Source organism: Trifolium pratense, linkage group LG4 (genome assembly GCF_020283565.1).
Source record: "Trifolium pratense cultivar HEN17-A07 linkage group LG4, ARS_RC_1.1, whole genome shotgun sequence".
NCBI classification, from domain to species: domain Eukaryota; kingdom Viridiplantae; phylum Streptophyta; class Magnoliopsida; order Fabales; family Fabaceae; genus Trifolium; species Trifolium pratense.
The window spans coordinates 56,081,174-56,106,784 of NC_060062.1; the positions used below are offsets into that span (position 1 = coordinate 56,081,174).

Here is a 25,611-nt window from a genome sequence, read left to right on the forward strand (position 1 = left end):
ATAAAGTGATTGGGAAGAAGAAAAACCATAACTTTTGGCCTGCTGATTCATGCAAAAGATTAAATCACACATTTAAGATATCATCCACATGACAATAGCAAAACATTCAAATTATTTTATGCATCACAAACCATATTAGAACTACGATCACACAAAAATGACTATAAAAAGTAGTCACCAAAATACAACAAGCAGAGTTCAAGCTTTGGTGCAGACATCTCCATCACAAACCCATCCATCGTTGGGCTTCTCTTCTTCCTTGGAATTTACGCTTCCTTTGTCTCCCAGTGCACAATTTGGATGGAGATCAAAGTCACATTCTTCACAGAAGTATGACCAAATATGTCCCTCTTTATTGCAATCATCACAATAATAAATCCTACGGCGCGATAATACAAGCTCGTGCTCATGTGTTTCATGTGTCACCTTCTCAGGCCACCCCTTTGCAATGTCATCATTTTTTGCCTCTATTTCTTTAATTCTCTCCTCAGTGAAAGGATATGCATCTGCCCCATATAGCCCAATCAGATCTCGAGCTTCTTTGGTGACAGTCCGGCCACTTGGTCCAATCGCAACGAGCATGGGGATTCCAGATACCTTGAATTTGCGACTCAGGATTTCTTTCCTTGAATCACCAAAGGGAAGTGCCAACCATGGCATTCCTGCAAAGAATTCATCAAAAGAGTCTTGATCTCTGTCGCTTGAGAGGAAAACGACTTCAAGTGTGTCCTTGTCTTGTGCCTTAATCTTATGGTATGCATCAATGAGTTTTGGAAGAAATGCTCGGCATGGAGGACACCAGTGGGCTGAGAAGTAGAGGAGGACGGTCTTCCCCTCTAATTCTGACACTGGAATCTGAAACGAGGATAAATGCTAACTAGTTAATATCGCATTAAAATGAGGGAATCACTCAACATAATTCAGTAAATTTACTTGATAAGAAGTTTTACCTTCTCCCCGCCATTCTTAATGACAAAGTCTTGACCCCCAGACACCAAAACTGACTCAAGAGTTTGAGTTGCTTCTTTAGCCTTTGCAATTTCATCGAGTTCGACAAACTTTTCAGGAGTGAACGGATATGCATCAATTCCATGATCTTCAATGGCCTCAGCGACATTAGGATGAAGAGTTTTCCCATCTGGCCCAATAATAACTAAAGTCGGGAGTTCTGAGAGCTCAAAGTATTGAATTAGTTTTGCACAGGTTTTGTCCTTGATAGGCAAGGATAACCAAGGCAAACTTTCTAACTCTTTCTTCAATGACTCTTCCTCATCATCTAAGGGTATAAACACAACCTCGATGTTCTCCCCTTTTTCCTTCAGCTTCTTGTAAACGTCCTTAAGCTTTTGAGTAAATAACGCGCATGATCTGTATGAAGTTGCACAGAAATACAGACCAACTGTCTTTCCCTCAAGCTCGGAAATAGGTATCTGTGTAAAGGGAAAGGTCATAAATGAACCACGTGATTTGTAGCAAACAACTAGATAATAAGTAAAGGAAACTACTATATCATACAGAGTTATGTTACTAGCTTACTTTGTTTCCATCGGATGATATCACAAAGTCACGGGAACGAGATACCAATAGAGATCTCAAGGACTGGTTCCTCTTAGCTTCCTCTTCTTGATCTTTCAACTCTTGGACCCTTTCCGATGTGAAAGGGTATCCTTCAGCTCCATAATCACGGATAATGTCAACTCCATCTTCAGTAATAACTTTCCCAGTTTCATGAAGCAATGCAAGATGAGGAATGCCATTTACATGAAACAATTCATCAAGGCTGTTGCGTGTCTCTGTATCAGAAAATGGTATAGCCAACCACGGCATCTTGGAAAAGTAATTCTTAAAGGCCTCCTCATCTTCATCAGCTGAGACAAAAACAACCTCAAAGTCACCGTTTGGAGAGAGTTCATTGTACACCTCTGCCAATATTGGAGTGAATCTTTGACACGGACCACACCATGAAGCTGAAAAATAGAAACCGATTTTCTTCCCCTTCAAACTATCAATTCCAACCTGTGAATTCCAAAATATAAGAAATAGCACCACAATGTTCCCTTGGAATGAGTATAAATAAAATTCCACTTGAAACAATCATCTCTCATAGGCCACATACAATGTCAAATAAAAGAACACTAAATTAAAGTTAGTAAACTTAATTCAATTGAATAAAATGTTATATTCAACTACAAGAAAGTTTAATCAACTTATTCAATGTAATAATAATAATAACTTCAATCGAACAAAATGAATCACCACTACTTATATTATCAAATTTCTTCTTATTAAGAACGAAACAACCGATGATTTCTCAATTCACCATATATAATCCTTACAGAGTGGGTTCTGCCGTTCTCGCTAGTGGACGCTGGGATTGGTGTCGCTCGGAATAATCGGTCCTGGGTACCACAGTCTTAAAAAAAATCCTTATTTTATTTTCCATTTTTTCTTTTTGCATTTCAACAACAAATACATAATAAAAAATAACTTAATCCAAAACAATGTTGTCTTAATTCAGCATCTGACTGAAGATTAGCACTTAATTACATATACGCCGCAATGAATACCAATTGATCATTCAGAAACAGCATAAGCAGAGAATCAGTTTCACTTTAGTCCCAAAATTTTAGTATCTCCACAATTTCAGAAGCAAAATTATAATTGAATAATCTTGTTAAAATTTGGTTAATCAAATACTTAGAAACCTTAATTAAAAAATAATTGTAAAATCTGGTTAAGAATTGTTTATGAGTAGAAATTTAATTTGAATTCTCCGGAACAATTCATCCTTTGCGGAACAACTCATTAATAAAATAAAATAAAAAAGAAGTAAAAAAGTAGCTAAACAAAGTAGAAAAGCTAAGAAGAAAAGGAATTACCTGATCAGCGTTGTTTTTGAGAAGAAAATGTGTACCGGGAGAAGAGAGAATGGAGAGAACATCGTGAGTAGTCACATCAACAGAATCTGCCATCGCTAGCTGGGTAGTGTGAAGTGAATAATAATTGGTGAGTGAGTGAGTGACTGAATAATACAAAGACTTGCAAAACAAGGACTGCTTATTTATACTACTAGGTGGGAAACGTGCTATGTGGGCTAAGATTTTTTATTTTTTATTTGTTTATGCAAAGAGTCCTAAGAAATACAATAAAAGCGTATAAATATAAAATATTTAATCAATTCAATTTTTTTTGTCAAATAGTTTATGGTTAGAAATTCCGCTGATAAATAAAGTGTCTGGATTCGAACTCTGATCTCTATATATAAAATACGATGTTGTCTGGATTCAAATATAAAATGTTGTACCTACAAAATTTAAAATAATTTTATATTTTAAAAAATTATTAGCCTATATACATTAGATTCTCAATATATTATGATGTTATAATAAAAAAGACTCTCCATGAGTCTTTAACATTTTAACTCCTTTTAACCTTTACTCAAACTAGTTGACTTAGTCAACCCATTCAAAAAAATTATATTTACTTCATGGCAAGATATTAATCATTGCTCATTTGAGACAAAAATACACAATAAAGGGCAATCTTGTCATTTTATGTCATTCTCTTTTTCACCCTCATCATTTATACTTTATCAATTTCACCTTTTTTTTTTATTAAAAAAATAACAAAATTACCCTTTGATGTTATATTTTCATTTAAAAAATTGTGTCAAAATAACATTTATCTTTTAATTATGTCACTATTACTATATCTATCTTATCATCATATCTCTTTTGTGAGGCCGAATTTCTTAAACCAACACAACAACAATATAAAGATTCTTTGCCTTATTAACCATTGAAAACATAGTTTAATTAAATCTAATAAAAAGTATAGAAATAAATAAAATAAATTAATAAAACTAAAAGAAATGCCTAAGAAAAACTAAAAGAAATGTAAATTTTAATTAAAAATCTTTCAAAAGAAGTTGCCGGGTAAATGACAATAGTACAATCAGCAGCATCGTGGAATATGATGGGCATCTTCTTTCTTAACACAAACACAGTGGGAACGCATTGATCGATCTAATTAATAAGCCAACCACTATCTTTCACGTGTCTGTATTTCATTGGTCCAAATTTATGATCAGAGTTGGAAAATGACAAAGCAACAACGACAAAGACTTCACACATGTCAACTTTGTTTAGATTTTACTAGAACATCACTTTGTCAAGGAAAATTAATTGAAAATTTTGTTCTTGTTCCTCTTCTTTTCATCGTTCTTTCCCATCCAACGTTTTAATAGAACAACTTCGTGAACAAGAAACACGTTCCCTTTTTCTCAATACTTTATTTAATGACCATGGACTTATATTCTTTTTATTCCTTACTAGTGGGCCAGACAGACGCGTTTCGCGCCTGCCTGTGTATAACTTATGTCCAAAAAAATGTTTTATGTTATGATGAATTTGTTAATAAAAGATTTTTTATTGCTAAAAAAATAAGGATATTGTTGGTAATCATTCATGTATAAGCAACTCATTTGCCACTTATTCACATTTTTATGATTTGAATTTATTTTTTATTTTTTTAAATTGATTAGTTAATGGAAGTTGTGAAACTAAGTCAAGGGTAAAATAGGTATATTGCAAAGTTCATCCCAAACTCACCTATCCTTTTTATATATCGTTATAGATTATAGATATACAGTTTCTTATCTTGTCTAACAAGTAACACATTTTCATTTTTCTTTTCTTTCACATTTTGTACTGTAAAGTGAGTTTGTATGGAAAGTGAGTCAAAAACAAAATATAGTGTAGAATGATGTGTATTATAAAAAAAAATGGAAATTGAAAACGATATGTTAGATAAAAATGCGAAGCATTAATTTTTTGACAAATAGTATGATTACTATTTTAGAAGGACATTAATATAGTTTTTATGACTATAACTCATTTGGTATCACCAGTTACCTTCAATTAACATTAAATTTTTTTTTTAAAAAATCCAATCCGATCCATCATCATATCTTCAATGGATGTTCCGTCTAAAGTTAATATTTTTGGATGGAGATTACTCTTAGAGAAGTTACCAACAAGGGCAACGCTTAATCGTAGAAGTATTTTGCTTAATCCACATTAAATTCCGAGATTCCGTGTATCTTTTGTGTGCTCTTGAATATTGCTCCCATCTTTTCTTCTAGTGTCCTTTTGTTACAAGAGTGTGGAAAGCTGTTTATAGATGGGTAGGCCAGGATGTATCGACTTCTTTGGAGGGTTGGAGTCATTTTTTTAGAATTTGGCATAATGGTTAAATCAAAAACTGGCAAGGGAGTTCGAAATAACGTGGTGTTCAATGGGGTTATTCCTAACGACTTCCTATTGATAGATGATATAAAAGCTACTTATTGGTTTTGGTTTAGAGGTCACAAAGAACGGAAATCCTCCTTCTTTTTATGATTCGTGTGTTAATCCTCTTGTATGTCTCCAAAACATTTAATCATATGCTTTGTATTGTAAGAGATTAAGTACCCCTTGTACTCCCTTATAATAAAATTTTTGCATTTAAAAATAAAAAACTTCAATGGATGGATATTCATCTGATCCGTATATTTTTGACAAATATTCAATCAATTTATATAAAATGTATTAAAAATATAGTCATGTACCAAAAATAGTACTTTGTAATTTATATTAATATATGTACCAAAAATGCGGCTTTTATCCATTTCAAATGAAAAAATGGATTTATCTGTCTCTCTTAGCATTTTGTTGGGGCCATAATGGTGTTTTTGTCGTGGCCGTATCGGCGTGATTTATTTTACTCAATAAAAATGGTGAAAGACGGTAACGACGATTTCCTATACCGTTTCTATTTTTTAAAACCTAGAATTTTTCAAAGTAAACGCTCTAGTTTACTACTTTGATGTCTTTAAAAGTGAAATTTGATTTGTTTTCAGTTCTTATCTTTTATTTGCCGCTTATAAATGCAATATTTGTGTTCATCACGTAGAAATGCAAGATTGTTGAGTATGCATGAATCAAGATTGAATTTCTATTTTGGATTATCCCTAACTCTGAAGTCTCTCAACCATACTATGCTACACATATGCAGAGCATGGTCCACATCTCACTACCAGAGTTATGGTGGGTTACTGCTGAGATGTGAAGCTGAGAATCCATGTTGAGGTTTCTATTTTAAAGAAATAAATTGTTGTACTTCTTTTTATAGAGTATAAATGTTAAGAATATAGATCCTAGTTAATCAATAAGAGTTAGTTGATAGGTTACTAAGTTGGTTAGGAAGTTAGAAAGTTAGTTAGAGAGTTAGTTACTCCAAATAGTCCTATAAATAAACTACTCAATTGTACATTTTATTCATTTTTTTATCAATCTATATTAATTCAATATGAATTTCTATGAGTATCTTCCTCATGAACACTCTTATGCTCTCTATCTTGCTTATGAGTATGATCTCCATCCCTATGATTCCATGATTCTCAACATGGTATCAGAGCGATACCCAAGGGATGAAGATGAAGATTGTGCTTTCCGCTTACGATTCTGAATATTGTGAAGAAGATGAATTTGATGATGTTGAAATTCTCAGCAATTTTCCTCAAGGTCTGGAATCATCAACTTCGTCAAATTCACTCGTTTTTGGCAGCTTCGCAAGTCCAATTATTCCTGTTTCTATTCCTTCGATTACACCGGATTTTGATGGTTTCTCCATCAAGATTGGGGAGATTACTTGTTTTCTTGGTGATTTTTGCTGCAACGATGTCAATTTCACGATCACCGCTCCGGAAGAACACAAGCAATAGAAGAATTTCGAAACTGAATTTGTACTTTCTGAAGTCGTTCTAAAACTACAGAATCAATCTAGTGTTCAAGCGTTTTCTTCTCCGATCAAGGTCAAGTTCAAACACGACGGAAACTTCCTATTCTTGCAAGATCAAGATCAGAACAGCAAGAAAGGTGAGATACTTTCTGATTTGCTACTGCTTTCGCCGGAGAGCATCACTTTCATTTCTCACCATCGTGCTTTAGGCATCACAATTTCTCACGTCGAATGTATTTTTTCTTGCAATGATGTTATCGATGCGCTATCATTCTTTCAAATCATCGCACTTTGTTTTTGATCCTGGAGGCTACGTTCTTTCAATTTTCGTATGGTATCATTTTCCTTCTTGTTTCAGTTGCTTTGTTCGTAGAGTTTTTAGAAGATTGCACATGGAAATTGGAATGGTAACTTGTCCTTTGCATCTTGGCTTTGATTCTGACTGTTCATACTTTTGAATTGAATTATGTGAACTACACTCATCTCATTGTACTTTGGTATTTGGAAGTTGCTTGGATTTGAAGAAATATTTGAGGCACTATTTAGCAATGAATCCATGTTTCATCTTAGAGCAACTCATTGTTTCTGCTTGATTTGGTTCCTTTTGGATTTCCTGCATTACTATTATGCTCTAAGGGATTATAAAAAAAACAAACTATTATGCTCTAAGGAAACTCATATGTTGGAGTTCTTTGGATTCTTGGTCCATTGCAACAGTTGCTTAACGGTTGGCTGCATTATCACTCGACAGTTGCTTTCAATATTATTTGATTCATCTTTTGGTGGACACCAAAATTTGGTGATTTTGTAATTCAAACTGAAATTGGTAAATTTTCCAATTTTAAGTTTGAAAGAGGGAGTTCAGTTCAATGGACTTGCTTGGATTATCAATTGTAATAGTTCAAACTTCAGTGTGCAATTATCTTTGGATCCTTGGCTTTTGTTTCTAAGTTCACTTGTTGCAAAATTTGGAAGGTCACTTGCTGCAGAATTTAGAACATGATGTGTGGCTAGTTGTGAAGGTTTGATTTTTGAGGCTTATGGGTTCTTGGTATGTTCCTATCATGCTTTGTGAAGGTTTGGTGCAAATTCAAACAAAGCACCTTCATTGGAGATCAGCCTTATGAGGAAGCACTTGCTGAATTATCAGAACATAATGTTGTGATCATGAAGCTTGTTTGTGGGAATATATATGTTTGCAGCATTGGTGGTAATACACTAATGACAGAAATCCTTACAAAATCTTGTCTTGCTGAAGTGGATTCAAGCAAACACTTGTGATATAGCCATTTTGTTGAAGTCTTGTGTGAGTTTTGCTAAAGGATTTGCGTTTTGGATTTGAAGTTTATTGAACTAGTTGGTGGCTTGTGATCTTAAGGACTTGGACATCATCATGATGTTTGCAGCAATGCAATTTTTGATCTTATTTTTCACACAACAAACTTTGAGAACAATTGTAATTCAAACGCAAATTGGTAAATTTTCCAATGTTGAGTTTGAGGGAGGCTTATAAGAATATACTCCCTCCGTCCCAAAATATAAGCAAATATTGGTCAAAGAAACTTAATGTATTTGGTTAAAGATTTGGACCAAATATATTCACTTTTGTTTACCTACTTTTGCTTATATTTTGGGACGGAGGAGTAGATCCTTAGTTAATCAATAAGAGTTAGTTGATAGGTTACAAAGTTGGTTAGGAGGTTAGAAAGTTAGTTAGGGAGTTAGTTACTCCAAATAGTCCTATAAAATAAACTATTTCATTGTACATTTTATTCATTCTTTTATCAATCTATATTCATTCAATATGAATTTCTATGAGTATGTTCCTCATGAATACTCTTATGTTCTCTATCTTGCTTATGAGTATGATCTCCATCCCTATGATTCCATGATTCTCAACGATAAATAAAATGTTAGTGGATAAAATTATTTTAGTTTTAAATTATTGTACTCTCTTTGAGTATAATATAGAAATTACAAAAAAATAGGTATCTATTAATGTACGAGTGAAAATATATCTTCTCATAGAAATTATAAAAAAAGGCACCCATATTAATGCATGAGTTGAAATATAGGTTTCATAGAAATTATAAAAAAAAAAATTTCAAGCTCCATTGGTATTAATAGCCATCCAATTATCACCAGAAGGATACCGACCAATTTGACACATTACTTTAGCAACTAGACCGTTGTTGTGATCAATTACACTCACTTCTTTATAGTTTTAAGTATACTTCTTAATAACCAAATGAGCTCGACAAGGGTGATTAAAATCCTCATCATGCTCCTCTTTGTTACACGAATGACATGCTAACCCAAGCCAATTATCGACTCCAACTCCAACCAATTTTATTATTATTGGGCGCGCCCACAGACACACACACACACACACACACACACACACACACACACACACACACACACACACACACACACATATATATATATATATATATATATATATATATATGTGTGAGAGTCACGACACAACAAGAGTGAAACAAAAAGGGATTCACAGATAAAGAAAAGGGAATTCGTGTGAGGATACATATAAAAAAATCAAAAACACCTAAAAATCAGTTAGCACCATGAAGATTTTGAGCATCAAGATGAAGCGCAGATGAAAGACGGGAGAGAAATTGAGGGTTTGTGATAGACTAGAGAGTGTCATGTGCTACACCTTTAATGTTTTAATCTCAATCCTTCATTTTAATCTAATGGCTATTATTCATTCTCACAATTCTCATATATCTTTGTCATTCTCATATGATACATTCCCTATATATATTTGTTGCTTCTAGGTTTGAATTTAGGGTAAATGATCATTTACCCCCTGCAAAATAAACAAATTTTCGTTTACCCTCTATGCATATTTTTTTTCTGTTTACCCCCCTGTAAAAAATAGATTCACTCATTTTGCCCCCCGTGTGTACAGCAGAACATGTGAATGTGCAAATCTGCTGACATGACTTGTACACGTGGAAAAAATAATTAATATTTATTTTATAAATTCCACGTCAGATAATATTTTTTTTTTAAAAAAAATTCCTACAAAAAAAAAAAATGGATTTTTTTTTCCCAAAAAAATCCTACAAATAAATTTTTTTTCCTACAAAATTTTTTAAAAAATTTCTGCAAAAATCCTACAAAGAATTTAAAAAAATTTCCAACAAAAAAAAAAAGAATTTTCTTATTTTGCTCCCAAAATAAATATTTACTCCAAAATAAAGTTTATTTTCAAAATAAAAATTTTAAAGATTTATTTTCAAATCTTTTTGAATAAAAAAAAAACATGATCTTTATTTTTTAAAAACAAAACATTATTTTTTTGTTAATCTCTTTGAATTAAAAAAAATAGAAAAAGAAGTTTTATTCGTGTTTTCCTCTTATACCAAAATCATTTGCCCTAGAACTAGAAAAATAGAAGGAAGCAGAAGACAATAACGAAGTAGAAGACGATTCCGGTGATTGAAGAAGACGACGACGAATATGATCACGACGGTGGAAGCAAACCTGTGAAGATTCTGTTTTTTTTAAATCAAAAAGATTTGAAAATAAATTTTTAAAATTTTTATTTTGAAAATAAACTTTATTTGGGAGAAAAATATGAAAATTCGTTTTTTTATTTTAGGAAAAAATAAATAATTTTGTACGAAAACAAACTTTTTGTAGGGAAAAAAATTTTACTTGTAGGATTTTCTTTTAATTTTGGAAAAAAATTTCATTTTATTAATTTTGTAGGAAATTTTTTTTTTTTGAAAAAAATATTATCTGACGTGGAATTTAAAAATAAATATAAATATTTTTTTCCACATGTACAAGCCACGTCAGCAAATTTGCACAATCACATGTCCTGCTGTATACATAGGGGGCAAAATGAGTGAATCTATTTTTTGCAAGGGGGTAAATAGAAAAAAAATCTGCATAGGGGGTAAATGAAAATTTGCTTATTTTGCGGGGGGTAAATGATCATTTATCCTTGAATTTAAGTAGATTTGCATTGATTACAAGCTTTATACATATATATATATATATATATATATATATATATATATATATATATATATATATATATATATATAGAGGATGTATATTATGAGAATGATAAAGATATACGAGAATATGAGAATGAATAATAGACCATCAGATTAAAATTAAGGGTTGAGATTAAAATACTTTTTAATGTGTCATTTTCACTCAATTACAAACCCCTCCAACTTCTCTCTTCTTTCTTCGCTGAATCTTTCTCTCTCAGACCTTACCACCGCCGCCGATGTTCATCTCTCATTCAGCCATCAATCCCACCTCCTCTGTTTCAGTTTCACACCCTCTTGATTCAATTGTTTATGCACACATCGACAAACTCATCTTCCTCTTGTCCAGCCTTCACCCTTTCATCTTCTTCGATCCACATCACATGTACTGTTCAACTTCCTCTATTGTTTTCCTTTCTTTCTTCTCTATGGTCACGCGTTTTGTGGATAACATCAAGGTCCGCCGTTACCACCCATCTTCCCGCGACGGCGTTTCGTGGTTCTGGGTTTGATTTTTTCTGCGTTTGTTCATCGACCTCTGTTCTAGGTTATTTTAATGTGATAGAAATTAAACTCTTTTAATCAAAGGCAGATGACGCTGACGGTCATGAATTTGAGACGGCGGCGGTCGGTGGAGGTTGCACAAACAATTTCCGCCGTGAATTTGTTTATTATTAAATAAATTAAATTAAAAATTGATTCTTTCATCATAGTTTAAGATTTTTCCAATGGAGGAAACTGAAATTAAAAATCAAGCTTGTAATTGGAACCAATCAACAAAAAGGAGCGGAAAAAACAAAACTTTATCTCATAAACTCATTCCCCTGTTGTTCATCTTCTCCAACCCACTGATTTTTTCTGTCTAGAATTGGAATCAATCTCACATCAAAGTTAATCTCATGAGAAAGGAAAAGAAAAATAGAAAAGATTAGATGAAGAAACCCAAGGCTGTTTTAGTTTATTGTTCAAATTGCATAACCAATTGAAACTCAAATAAATAGATTGATTTTAATCTCCTTGATTTCAAGCACCATTGTTGATGGTATTGGTGGGTGTGGCGTCATAATGGGAAGAAGGCGGTGGCCGGAAAGCATACAACTGCCGGAAAGGAGAAGGAGCTGGAGAGACGGTGGGAAGAAGCAACACGCTGAATCATTCTGATGATGGTGTGGAGGAGAGAGAGATTTGAATTGAAATTATAATGTCACGTGACTCGGTTAATGATGTTTTAATCCTACTCCTTCATTTAAATTTAATGGCTACGATTAATTCTCATATTCTCATATAACTTTACCATTCTCATAGTATACATCCTCTATATATATATATATATATATATATATATATATATATATATATATATAGACACACATGAATTAAGCTAAAAAGTAGGAACTAAGTTAAGTAAACAATGTCACCAAAAAAAAGTTAAGCTAAACAATAGTAATAAAGTATGCTACGTTCCTATCAATTTAAACAAAACAAAAGTTTAACTTTGATGATTATTGAAGGGGGAGAGAGCATATTGTGTCTAAACTCAAAAAGCTCCAAGAAAGATGTTCTTATTTTCCCTCTAACAAAACAATTTAAGAGAGCAAATTACGTAACGAACAAATGGGTTAAGGGAATATATATGTATTTTTTACTTATCTCTTCATTAAAGAAGATTCTCCTCTTCTCCCTGTTTTTAAATTCTAAAATTCCTACTTTATTATTTTGATGCCGCTTACATTATACATAACCTCTTCTCATAGGTAACCAACCATTATCCACCATTGCTTGAGTAGTTAACCCAAATAAAACCTTGGTATGCACTCAAAGAACAAAGAGCTTCAAACTCCTAATACCAAACCCCTTTACACCCAAATTACCAAACACTTCTCAACTCAATTTTTCATTTCTTCCAATCCAATATGTCTTTTCAAGTTCAACAACAGCAACAGCCACAGGCACAGCCACAACAACCTGTTCAAGTTTACCCAAAAACAGTCACAAATCAACCATCTCCCCATCATTCAAATGGGTCTTTTGGGACAGTTTTCATTGTCCTTGCAATAATACTAGTCATTTCAGTAGTTGCTTGTTTTCTCGGACGCCTCTGCAATCGACGCTACAATAAAACCAATGACAATAACCAAAGTCGTCAACACAACAGCCTGCAGAGACGGCCCGCTAATCCGAATCGGCAACAACAAATTCATGATTTTGAAACAAGAGAAGAGGACATTGAATTTGGGGTTGATAAAAGAATGCCTCCACCAATAATTACAAGGCCTAGAGGACTTGCTTTTGAACCACCAGCAGGCACAAGAAGATCTCAGCCACATGGTAATATTAATAATGGTCACAATCAAATGAAAGATTTTGAAATGAAATCTGATCATGAAAGTGATCATCATAGAGCTGGTTTATGACCATGACATATGGAACTATATATATATATGCAATAGGACGTTATGTAAGATTAGTCATCTTATCTTATGCTATGCTAATAATCATTCCCACTTTGTTTAGATTACCCTCTCGTCCTAAATATAAAAAATAAATTATTTTTTAGATTTATTGGCCAATGTATCTGACTTATAATATAAATCACGTACATTAATTTTTTAATAATTTTTTAATAAACTTAAAAAATTATTTATTTCTTATATTTCGGACGGGACGGGAGGGAGTATTTTTATTTGCTTTAACTTTTACACCTAGTCATTCAAAATTCCCGATGTAAATGTAATGAATTATATATTATTCCAAAGACAACAGCAGTAATTTATATTTTGATTAATATATATTATGAATAAATTTTTCATAAATACTAACTCAAGTTGCTAAGTAGATAGTATTAGATTTATCACTTTCACTGGCCCTAGGTTCGAACTTACAACCTCACAAATTACAACTATGTGTTGATTTTATACGTACTTAAAATATACTTCTAACAAACTTATAAATTAGTTTAATAAGCTATAAACTAATTTGTTGGACTTACCAAACACACCTTAAATGTTTATCTTTTGAAAAAGAAACGATTGTATAACTATTTGTTGGACTTACCAAACACACCTTAAAGGTTTATTTTTTGAAAAAGAAACTATTGTATAAATAATAAGTTAAGAAGAGACTTATATTTAAGATTTTTTTTTGTCAAGTGGTTATAGTTTTGTTTTAGATAAACATGTTAATAGCGCAGTACACATCTCATTATTTGCAAGGACACAGAAGATCTCTTCATTGCAGGCCAAGAGAATATATGTACCTTGACCGTTGAAAATTATATTCTTAACAAAGACAGGAAATAAATAACAAAAATGAAGATACATAATGTACCATTCCTCTGCAAAACAAATCGTATCCTCTTATGCTTGCCTGTTTCACATGGCTCATGATTAGGCAACAATTGTTTGAAAACTTTTATTAAAAAAAAAAAATACAAATGAATAAAAGTGGATAATATTTTTAGGATTAAAATTAAAAATTCTTGATATTTAATCTTAAAATATGCTATATACATGACCACAAAGAAAAAAAATAATAAGAACCACCTAAATAATCATTTTAACTGTCTCCGTAAGTCATTAACGTAACAACAGAGACATATCATATTATATAAGTATAGCTAAAGTTTGAACCCAAGATTTTTTATTTATACAAGAGGTAAATTTTTAGTCATTAGCTCTTAAAAAAAAATTAGTCATTAGACTAATTGATTAAAAAAACTGTTTTAACTATACAATATCTAACTAGTTAAGTGAGTTTGAATATACTGCTTCAGAAAAAAGTGAGTTTGAATATATATAAGACTTGTGATATTAATTGTTCTGAGTTTCATGTAATATTTGTTATTTTATCTCCGAAAAAAATAGAGAATATGATGACCGTGAGGGATGGCAATGGGTAGGGTATATACAGTACCCATCCAAATACCTGCAGTTTGAAAAAATATTTGTATTCATCCCTATATCCGCGTGGGTAACAACTATTGTACTCGTACCCATATCCTATGGGTACCTAAGTACTCATATCTGTACCCGTTATCCGCATTTTTGCTAAAAATAAATCGATCAATTATAAAATATCATATCATTTTAATAAAATTAAAAAAATTTCAAAGATTTTAATGATGACTCATGAAAATTATAAATAAAATTATTACTAACCTCATACTAAAGTTCATATATTTATTGATATATTCACATTATGTTTGCATTATGCTATAAATAAAGATTTTTATTAAAAATGTGTAATGGTTTGATAGTGTTGTATTTTTTCAATGAGTTTAATTGTTGTGCACCGTCCGTGTAATTTTTTTTTACACATACATCCAATGACGCGTTGCCACATCATTTAATGAATGTGACACATCATGTGTTTTTAATTACCATACATGATGTGTCGATATATTATTGGACGCATGTGCAAAATAACTTTACACCGACGGTGCATATAAATTAAATTCTTTTTCAATTTGATATACCTATATTATTACATAATAATTTAAATAAAATAAATAAATATATATTATATGAGTATGGGGCGGGGTGGGTACTAAGATATGCGTACCCGCGGCCATACCCACTTATTTTTGTGGGTAATTACTCATACCTGTGCTCGTATCCAAAATGCGGGTTTTTACCTTATCCATTATGGATATTTTTTACGAGTGCTCACTGTGTATGGGTCAAATTGTCGTCCCTGGTGAGTGATGACTTGGTTTCAAATGCAAACATTGAAGATGTTTTATAACTATTGATTTGACCTAAAAAGAAAAAAAAAATTATTCCATAATTTCCATTTGTCTCAAGATAGGTGTTCCTCTTGTAAAATCCTAGCTCAATCAACTGACAGAAATACCAAAATTACTAGTGTCTAACGTCATGACCGGAGTTCGAACCTTTTGACTGTCCAATTAACATCTGTGGTTATTTACTTTGCATCTGTTGATGGTGTATTGCTAGATGTGGTAGACATACAAAATCCAATGGTTACTATTTTGACAAAAGAATCAAATGTTAAGATTAAATGATTTATTAAGATCTATGGTGGACCACATGTAATGTTGGTTCACCTAATATATTTGGTGTTAATAAATTAACGGAAGGGACCAATGTGACAAACGTGATATCAATAAGGGACCAATTCGGACTTTTTTTTTCTTTAAGAGACCATTATGAAACTTAAAATTTCTTTAAGGGACTATTTAACTAATTAAGGCTAATAATAAGTTAGTTAAAAACAACTTCTGGTCCCGAAAATCCGGACAGGTGCAAGTGCAATAGTACCCTTGTCAGAAAGATTTGCTGCTACTGATCACAATGGTACACCACTCCCTAATTTATTAACAAACCTGTACTGTACCATGTGCTTCAACTTGTAGAAAACCACTTTAAATAGAGACGCACAAAAGGTGTATGTAGAAAAACCACACTGAAAAAGTTCTAAAGATAATGCTTTCACAGGAGGTGACAATGAGTAATATTGATGTTGTTCAACTGCTTAGACCCTTTGTTCAGACTAAAGCTTGGGATTATATTGTTGTTTGGAAATATGGAAATGACCCAACTAGGTACTTAATGCCATAAACACAACCCATTTTTGTTATTCATTTGAAGTTTTCTTTTTGATTCAATTTTTCTCTTGTGTAGGTTTATTGAGTGGATGGGTTGTTGCTGTTGTGGTGGAAACATGAATATCAAAGAGGAAATGGATGAAGAATACCATTTGGCTCCTATTTGTAGGGATTCCCTTTTTCATCATTCAGTTAGAACAAAGACTTGTGAGGCTATTGCCAACCTTCCTTATGCAATGTCTCTCTATTCTGGGTCTCTCTCTTTTTCCCTCACTGTGTATTAGTTTTTATTTTTATTTTTATATTTGTATGGTAAAAATAAGTTTTTTTTTTATATTTAGCCAATGAAATGAAAGACTAATGAAAATTATTTGATCTACAGTGTCCATGCAGAGGTTGCAATATCCCAACAACCAAGATGGCTTATCCATGAGGTAATTTTCTATTTGAGAGTGTGTGTGGAAATAGGAGCTAGTTTGACTAGTTTCTTTGTCAGAATTTCACTTCTCTTTATTTATTGTGTTGCCTTTATGTATTAATTTGAAACAAGACATATGAATCGTTTGAATTGACTTATTTTTGAGTTTATGCAAAATAACTTATGTAAATAAATAAGTTTTTATGTATTAATTATTATAAGTTTTTCAAGATAGTTAATGAAAAAAAGCTTATAAAAATACAATTCTTGTCCATAAAAACTTATATGAATTAACATAAAAATTTATTTATTTGGATAAATTATTTTCATAAGCTCAAAAATAAGTCAAATCCAAACGGGACCATAGTCATTTTAATATCATTTTTAGAATGAAAATTTAGTGTATGTTTGGTTCCACTTTTGACAGGACTCAACTGGAACCCAAGTTTTGATCCCTATTATTGGTGGTCTTGTTGAGCTTTTCACTGAAAAGCTGGTAAGACATAAATCTTAGTACTTGGCATAACCCTCTGATTGAAAACTCTAAAGTTAATAAAATCTTCATCTTTCTCAGATCCCAAAAGATATATATATCATGGAGTTCATATCCGCACACTGTTTTGTCTCTATAAACCAAGAAGCCATATCTGCACAGAGCTACACCAACATGAACTTCAATGAGCATTGTTACACTTTAAATCCTGGTCTAGCTGGAGAAAACCATAGCAGCTCTAATCCTGGCATTGAAGGACCCTCCAATGGATCTAATCCTTCAACTGAGCACCTATCATTCGATTCAAACTTTGGTTGCTTGATTCCACATGAATATCTGAATCAACCAGTTAAAATATCTCCTGTACCAAAAGTTAAATGCCGCAGATACAATAATACTTCAGCGAAATGTCAGAGTAGTTTGAGTTTCCATAGTGGCAATGGAGAAGAAGATAAAGAAAAAATTTACAGGGGGGAGCCCAAAAAGGAAGTGTATCATGCTAAAAATCTCATCACAGAGAGAAATAGGAGGAAAAGAATCAAAACCGGGCTTTTTACTCTAAGGTCTCTAGTCCCTAATATAACCAAGGTAGTTAAATTGTGTAACCCAAGAGCATTAATTCAATAGTTTTCACCTTTCACTTATGAATCACTGACACAGATACTAACACCGAATGTGACACTAACACATAGACACTAGTAATACTTTGAAAAAGTGGAAGTATTGGTATCAAACATCGACACGTGTTGGACACCGGACCGGACACACGTTCAATCTAAAGTGTCGGTACTACATAGCTTTTCTCTCTTAAGTTTGTTTTAGTATCTAATCCACTTAACTTTGGCAGATGGATAGAGCAGCAATTCTTGGGGATGCGATTGAATATATAAAGGAATTGCAGAGGCAAGAGATAGAACTTCAAGATGAGGTCAAGGCTTTAGAAGTTGAGGACTGTGAGAAGAACACACTACAATTTAGGGTGAAAAGAGACAACGAACAAGAAGAAGGAACCAAAAGTCTACCTCTCACTGCGATTAAGCAAAATTCTTCTGATTCCACTAGAAATACACAGATGAAGGTACAAAAAATGGACATAATAATAGCCTTGTTGTTTTTTTGTAAGTCATGGATGTAACCGACTTTCATTACATCTCTTCTAACCTTTTCTTAAATGTTCTAATTCATTGTTCTTAACATTTTCTTAGTTGCAAGTAGAAGTGAATCGTATTGGCAGAACAGATTTCATGATTAAGTTGTGCTGTGAGCATAAGCAAGGTGGGTTTTCAAGGTTGATGGAAGCTATAGATTCATTTGGACTCAATATGGTAAATGCAAACATGACCACATTTGATGGAAAAGTCCTGAACATTCTAATGGTTGAGGTAAGGTTCTAAATTATAACTGTGAAGTACGCGAATAAATATGCTAAAAATTCGAATCACCATGAAAAATCATTAGCTAGTTTGGTCTCTCACACCAAAATATAACCTCCATATTTAAAGACTAGGTTGATCAAAACTATTTCCCTAAAAGTATTCATTTTCTATCCTACCCCCAAGTTAGTTCATAGGATGTCCTTTCTATTGTAATGAGATTAAATTTTGTTCCACAGGCAACTGCGCAGGATATTTCCGCAACAAAACTTAGAGAATATCTGATAAAGCATTTAACAAGTTGAGGAAAATGGTGGAGTGGTTATTAACTATATAAACTTGTCGGTTAACAACTTGGTTATCGTCTGTAAATAAGCAACAGAAAAAGTTGGACTACAAACCTAACTTGAATATCCATTTTTCTTGGATTCAAAAAAAGAACAATTGACTAACTCCTGAATCCTGACAATGATTATGCTACAAAACTGTATTGTATGACTAGTAATCAATGATCTTTTCTTGTTTGTGGCTTCATATGATTGCAGAAAGACTCTAAATTCGTAATCATATATACTGCTAGAATTTATAATGGAAAAATAGGCCACCATATCAACTATCAAAACTACTTACATTTTGGTTATCAATTTCACTGTATCGTTCCTAATGTGTAGTACGAAATTCAAATATTCCGAATCCAACATCATTAAGAGATACCTATCAAACAAAATTTATCTTTTTACAAAAATTGGAGGGAGAAAAGAGTTTAAGTAATGCTTTTATACAGTATTGATTCTAGCTCAAATTCTTGTTAGTCCTTGTAAAACCCAAAGCATGTTGTGTTGTGATCCTGCAATTTCAAGGCCCTCCAATAGGCGAATTCTGTGAAATCCATTACTCGAACTTCATTGTGTCTATTTGTTCATTGTCAAATTATGCATATCTTTTGTGCTCATTCTGTACTACTGCATCTATGGTTATTGAAAGCTTTAGATTCTGACTCGGTACTCGAACCACTATGCATCCATGCATGCCGTGGTCTCGAATTCTCTCTTGAATGACCGGATCCTGCACTGTATATATCATAATCAGAAGAATCACCATAGCTGCCATTGCCCATCATCCTGAATAGCATGATCTCTTTGTCATATTGGCCAGAATCATAAACTCTGCTCTGACCATATTTCACCCCATTTGACAAATCAGATATTTGATCTCCAGTGTCTAAAGCTCTTACCACCTGGTATATATATAGCATGCAATCATATGATACATTCAGAACTAAGTGTGCAGGCGAATGTTTCATAAATGCTATTTTGAATTAAATTGATTTTGTTAATTCAGAACTGAGTCTGAAGTAATGTGATTTATGCTTAAATAGTTTTGCTCACAAAATCTTTGAATTTGCGTTTGGTCTAACTCAACCCTTAAAAAATCGGCTTGCCCTCACTTATAAACTTATGATTAAGCCGTATCTCATCCAATGTGAAACTCTTAACTCATCGTCTCACTCCCAAGGTCCGAGTCTAGAGCGTGACCTGATAACAGGTGACCCAACTGATTTTGTATATGCTTTGATACTGTCTAAGAATTTGGGTTGGATCTAATTCAACCCTTACAAAACCAGCTTATAAAGTGAGGACATACACCACTTATAAACTCATGTTCACGCCTTATCTCATCAATTTTACGGTACATTTGTTCATCAAACTCAAGTTAAATTTATCACCTCTGGCCAAATCGAGGTACAAAATGTTTAATTTTTTCAAAATAATGTTTGATGAGAGTCAAAATCTACAATGATATTCTCCTCAGTAAGATCAAACACACACTAATTGTTACATTTATTTGTTATAATCACCTGAGACATACGAGGCCGTTTAGGTGCTGAGTGTCGAACACAAGCTGCAGCTGCCTCTATCATTCTGAACATTTCACTCTCCACATAGTGTTTTTCTAATCTTGGATCTACTAGTTCACCAAAATCACGTGTCTCAAATGCATGGATGAGTTGTGGACGAGCCTGTGGACACAGCACAATCTCATATATAAGAAAAACAGAATACTAACTAGTTTATATATAAATATATTTGAACAATTTGAAATTCATAACTTCATTATTCATACATAAACTGGATTTCATTATTTTCATATAAACAGTTTTTATAAGCTATTATGGAGAGCTTATGAAAATATGCAGAAAACAGGTTATGAAGGTTTCATAAGTTGTTTTCACAAGCAGTTTCGTAAGTGCTTATGTATAAACTCAGAAGAAAACATAAGAAGAAGGGTGTATGTTCTTACCCACTCAACCAAACTCTCATCTCCCAAAGGCATAGTTTCATCAACTGGTTTTCTTCCGGTTACAAGCTCAAGCAGGACAACACCAAATGAGAAAACATCTGATCTATCTGTTAATTTTCCACTTGTTGCATACTCCGGAGCCATGTACCTGCAAATAGACGCCATAAAGAGTTAGTTTATTATTGTTGTAATTTAATTGAACTATAATGCATAAATTTAAACTTGCTAACCAATCACAATAACTTTGTTTTATTTTGCTAGATGGTACTGACAAAGGTTTTGATAAAAAGGTTCACAACCATGATATAGATCGCGTGATATCAAGGTTTTTGATATTTCTACGATTAGAATTGAAGTTGCATCAGTCGCATTTGACTGCGATTCATTGCAATATCAAGGATAGCGACCATGACAGTTATCACAATCGCGATTCTAAGGTGCACACTCCTTTAAAGGACTATATACATTAGTGTCTAGCATTTATGTTAATAGTGTGGTAGAATCTTACCCAAATGTACCCATAACCCTAGTTGATACATGTGTATTCGCAGCATCAGCTAGCCTTGCAAGTCCAAAGTCCGCAACCTGTGTTAAAACAAGGGTGAATTACAAATTAGTATCAATAATTTGCATTTTGGAGAGATTGTGTTTTGATTAAAAAATATATTTCATAATGTGGAACAACAAAAAAAGGTGTGATTATACCTGTGCTTCAAAAGCATCATCCAAAAGTATGTTGGCGGATTTAATATCTCTGTGAATAATCTTTTGGCTGCCTAGAGATACATAAAATACTTTAGTTATTCATACAAAATGCAAAAATATCATAAATTAATTGAAAACTCAATTGTGCAGTTCAGATATTCTTACAGTCCTCATGCAGATATGCCAAACCCTTTGCAGCACCAATAGCTATCTTCAACCTATTGGCCCACCCCAACACTGGCATTCCCCTTCCTGCAATAACACACATATAAAAAACTAAATCACATATAGATTATTCTTAGAATTTAGACTTAAAGGACTAACTCAACTTCGAAAACCGATTAGTAACATGAGAGCTGTTAACTATTTATGTCATATCTCTAGTCGACATGAGACTAAACAAAATAAAGGTGTATAAAATTACAACGAAGCAGCTCAAAGTTGTTTCAATTAAAATGACCGAAAGTTAGGGTTTGCGGCATCTAAGGAAACTTTTGAACATATATAAACTCTATTTTTCTTAATTTTTATAAGGAAAAAAGGGAAACTCACATTACCATGCAAGTGATGATGAAGATTTCCATTTGGGAGGAACTCATAGATAAGCACTCTTTGCTGCTCTGATATGCAATAACCAACCAATGATACCAAATGTCGATGATGAACACGGCTAATGATCTCAACTTCAGCCCTAAATTCCCTATCTCCCTGCCCACTACCAGCCTTAAGAGTCTTGACCGCCACTTCTTTTCCGTCCCGTAGCCTACCCTTGTAAACACACCCAAATCCTCCTTGCCCTATCACATTTTGATGTGAAAATGCATTGGTTATTTCCATTACCATCTCATAACTAAAAACTATTTGAGCACTTATGGGCTGTGCCGAATCTAAATGACCTCCTCCTAAAGGCGGCTTCATGGTGCTTCCTCCAACGTTCCCATTGCTATAGATATTTCCATACGAAGGTTGCTGTACATAGTAATGTCCATTAGCACCTGATAGCCAATATCAGGTTTTAATCAAGAGCAATCATACACCACACAATGAATAAAAAAACTTAGGATAGGATTGAAACTGTTTTAATACATCTTTAAACATATAATTAATTATGTTTAAGGTTTTAAATTGCGGTTTTAGACTGAAAGCATGAGACTATTCGTAACTGTAATTGCAACTAGACTATAACTTCCAAGATTTTATATTGTGGTACAATGCCATCACAATTGCATCGACTGCACTTATCCACATTTTACCAAAATTTGAAGGTTTTGCAGGGAAACCGCAACTGTGACACTGATTGCAATTTAAAAACATGATTGAAAAATTCAAATGTATGAAGTAATTTGAATAACTATAAAATGCAGATAAGAACTTACTTGGTTTTACTTGAAAACTAATACCATGAGGTGGTGGTATATAGGGTGCACCATACACATCTCCTTTCGTTTTCTTCCTCCTAAACACGAGAATAACAGCTACAGCAACTAAGGCAACAACAAAAACTCCGGCAAGGGTGTAACCAACTATTTCAGCGGGCGAGGAGCTAGGCGGAGAAGAATCTCTTGATTTTGCATGCAAGGCATCATTCGGTGAATCATTCGAGGGTTTAGAAGAAGAAGGTGAATCTTTCGAGGGTTTAGAAGAAGAAGAAGAAGGTGAATCTTTTGAGGGTGAAGACTTCTTCCCCAAGGGAGGCGGGGATTGAAACTGCGATGGAGACGGACGTTTACGTGGCAAATAAGGAGGGGATGAAGAATTCACATTGTGTGCAGGCGGCGGTGACAGTTGCGGCGGTGGAAGGGAGGGTGGTGGTGGAGACGGTGATGGAGGTGGCGGTGAAGGTGGTGGAGGAGAAAGTGGCGGTGGTGATTGTGTTGGCTTTGGTGGTGGCGGCGAAGGTGATACTGATTCCGATGGCGGGGAAGCTTTAGGCGTCGTACGAGACTTAGACGGTGGTTGTGGCAGTGGCGGTGGCAATTCCGCTGGAGAATTTTCCGGAGGATTGGAATTAGGCGGCGGAGCTACAACCTCGGAATTTCCTCCCCCTTTTCCAGATCGTTTCTTAGGTTCACCTTCTTTATTGTTTTTGTTGATATTTGGAGCCATATCAAGTTAATGGTTTTCTCGCAATGGTTTGCGAGAAAATTATGAAAGTGAAACTTTTATTTTATTTTATTTTATGAAAAGAATGAAAATGTTTTATATTGTTGAAAGAAAATCAATAAAACTGGGTTTTGAGAAACAACAATAATAACAAATGATGTTTTTTGTTCCGACATTGGAATATTTGTCGAACTGCGCAAGTTCTGCCGTGAACAGAACAGAATTGCCAGCTCGATGAAACGAAGCTTTCAGATTGAAGAGAAAATAATTTGTTTGTTCTTTGTCTTTGAATTGAGCAAAACAAAAATGGAAAAAAGAAAAATATCTGTTGGCTTTTGCAAAATCTTAATAACTATGCCTATAATTTCTCTTTGTTGCTTTGTTTTTTTAATTTTAGGGAAAAAAAAGAGAGACATAGATAGATTTTGTTTTTTACGTTTTTTGTGTGTGAATAGATTCTTGCTCTGTTTCTTCGGGTTTGTTAAGATGACAAGTGTTGTTGTTCTCCTTGAATATTGGTTTGCCGCGCAATTTAAATCGGGTGGGACTTACTAAACGGGTTGATTAATTACCCGATATTTTGACCCAATTCATCTAAATCTATCTATTTATTTATACTTATACCTTTTATGCATTTAATGGTGGACAATGGGTCGGGCTGGGCCGGTTTGGGCCCAAAAGCTCCACCCAGCTCAAACCACAAGATATATAGCCCATTTTGACCCAATTTGAGAGTTCGGTTTTAACGGATTCGGGTTGTATAGGTTGTGCGTTATATTGGATGGTAATTAATTGTGATGGTACTATTATGATTTTCAATAGAGTTGGATCGGTTACCGATGGATAATATTTTATGATCTGAAACCTACCACAATAGCCCGTGTAAAAGACTGAAAAGTCCACCCGATAACCCATAGATCTGAACCTGTCCGACCCATTTTTGTCGGAATGCTCGGGCATCCCGTTTATCGATCGGGTTTTTTTTGTGTTTGTCCACCCCTAATCATACTTATACCTTTTATGCATATTAGAAAAAATGTTTGTGTCACTGTGAGATATTGCATTATATATAAGAATGTTCTAAAAATTATGTCAACATTATTTAACAGTTAGCTGAATGGACCATGCGATAGAAATGCCCTAAAATACATGACATTACCACTTAGTGGGACACGTGAGCCGCTAGATTCTGCAACACATCCATCAGTTAACACCTGTCAATAGGACAGGTGTTCCAGAGAACATTTTAGATTCCCTTATACCCTAATTATCCTACTATATAAACCTAGCTTATGGGCAAGGTCAAGTTTTTCTTATCTAACCCTAAATACCTCTCACTTTCAGCGTCTACTAACTTGATCGGAGTGTGTGCATGTATCATCCCCTCCTTCATAACAGGTTATGTAACACCATATTCACCGAAAACAGTTATATAAAGCGATAATCATGCAAAATCAGACTAATTCAATACTTCACCTAGGGTGTCACACCATTAAATTGATTAAATAACATCATCTACTTGATTAAATTGTAGTGGAATTAAAATAAATTCAACAACCAACGAAATAGACTTCTCAATAATTCAACAACTCTAAGAAAAATAAGGCTCATAGCCTTAACTTAACAACATATGATTCGACAACATATAAATCAGCAATATATGTACAATGAAGAAATAGCATCAGAGAGTTCGCCCACATCCCACTGTTACAAATACAAGTATTAATTAACATACTTAATAAGTAGCAACTGAGAAGCAAAACTGAGAAGGTTGCACTTACGCTTGAACAGTTAAAAACACACCAACAAAACAAATAACGTCTAAACGACCCACTAAA

At 33.5% G+C, this 25,611-nt stretch overlaps 4 protein-coding genes across 4 annotated transcripts; 2 read left to right on the plus strand and 2 right to left on the minus strand.

The window, feature by feature from the left end:
- Nucleotides 1-46: 46 nt before the first annotated feature.
- LOC123920773 (probable nucleoredoxin 1) lies at nucleotides 47-3,135 on the minus strand. The gene is made up of 4 exons (XM_045973088.1): nucleotides 2,880-3,135; nucleotides 1,537-2,016; nucleotides 951-1,430; nucleotides 47-855 (listed from the first exon to the last, which is right to left on the minus strand). The coding sequence occupies exons 1-4, from the start codon at nucleotides 2,970-2,972 to the stop codon at nucleotides 199-201; spliced, it is 1,710 nt and encodes a 569-aa protein (XP_045829044.1). The 5' UTR covers nucleotides 2,973-3,135; the 3' UTR covers nucleotides 47-198.
- Nucleotides 3,136-12,611: 9,476 nt separating this feature from the next.
- LOC123924052 lies at nucleotides 12,612-13,383 on the plus strand. The gene has a single exon (XM_045976817.1). It carries the CDS (start codon nucleotides 12,728-12,730, stop codon nucleotides 13,226-13,228), a length of 501 nt encoding a protein of 166 aa, XP_045832773.1. The 5' UTR covers nucleotides 12,612-12,727; the 3' UTR covers nucleotides 13,229-13,383.
- A 2,656-nt stretch (nucleotides 13,384-16,039) lies between these two features.
- On the plus strand, nucleotides 16,040-19,501 carry LOC123921966 (transcription factor bHLH90). The gene is made up of 8 exons (XM_045974717.1): nucleotides 16,040-16,377; nucleotides 16,457-16,633; nucleotides 16,763-16,814; nucleotides 17,226-17,294; nucleotides 17,373-17,879; nucleotides 18,139-18,369; nucleotides 18,497-18,673; nucleotides 18,904-19,501. The coding sequence occupies exons 1-8, from the start codon at nucleotides 16,259-16,261 to the stop codon at nucleotides 18,967-18,969; spliced, it is 1,398 nt and encodes a 465-aa protein (XP_045830673.1). The 5' UTR covers nucleotides 16,040-16,258; the 3' UTR covers nucleotides 18,970-19,501.
- A 112-nt stretch (nucleotides 19,502-19,613) lies between these two features.
- Nucleotides 19,614-23,776, minus strand: LOC123922973 (proline-rich receptor-like protein kinase PERK13). The gene is made up of 8 exons (XM_045975626.1): nucleotides 23,047-23,776; nucleotides 22,228-22,665; nucleotides 21,836-21,922; nucleotides 21,671-21,741; nucleotides 21,474-21,550; nucleotides 20,966-21,113; nucleotides 20,523-20,684; nucleotides 19,614-19,901 (listed from the first exon to the last, which is right to left on the minus strand). The coding sequence occupies exons 1-8, from the start codon at nucleotides 23,774-23,776 to the stop codon at nucleotides 19,614-19,616; spliced, it is 2,001 nt and encodes a 666-aa protein (XP_045831582.1).
- Between the last annotated feature and the right edge of the window lie 1,835 nt (nucleotides 23,777-25,611).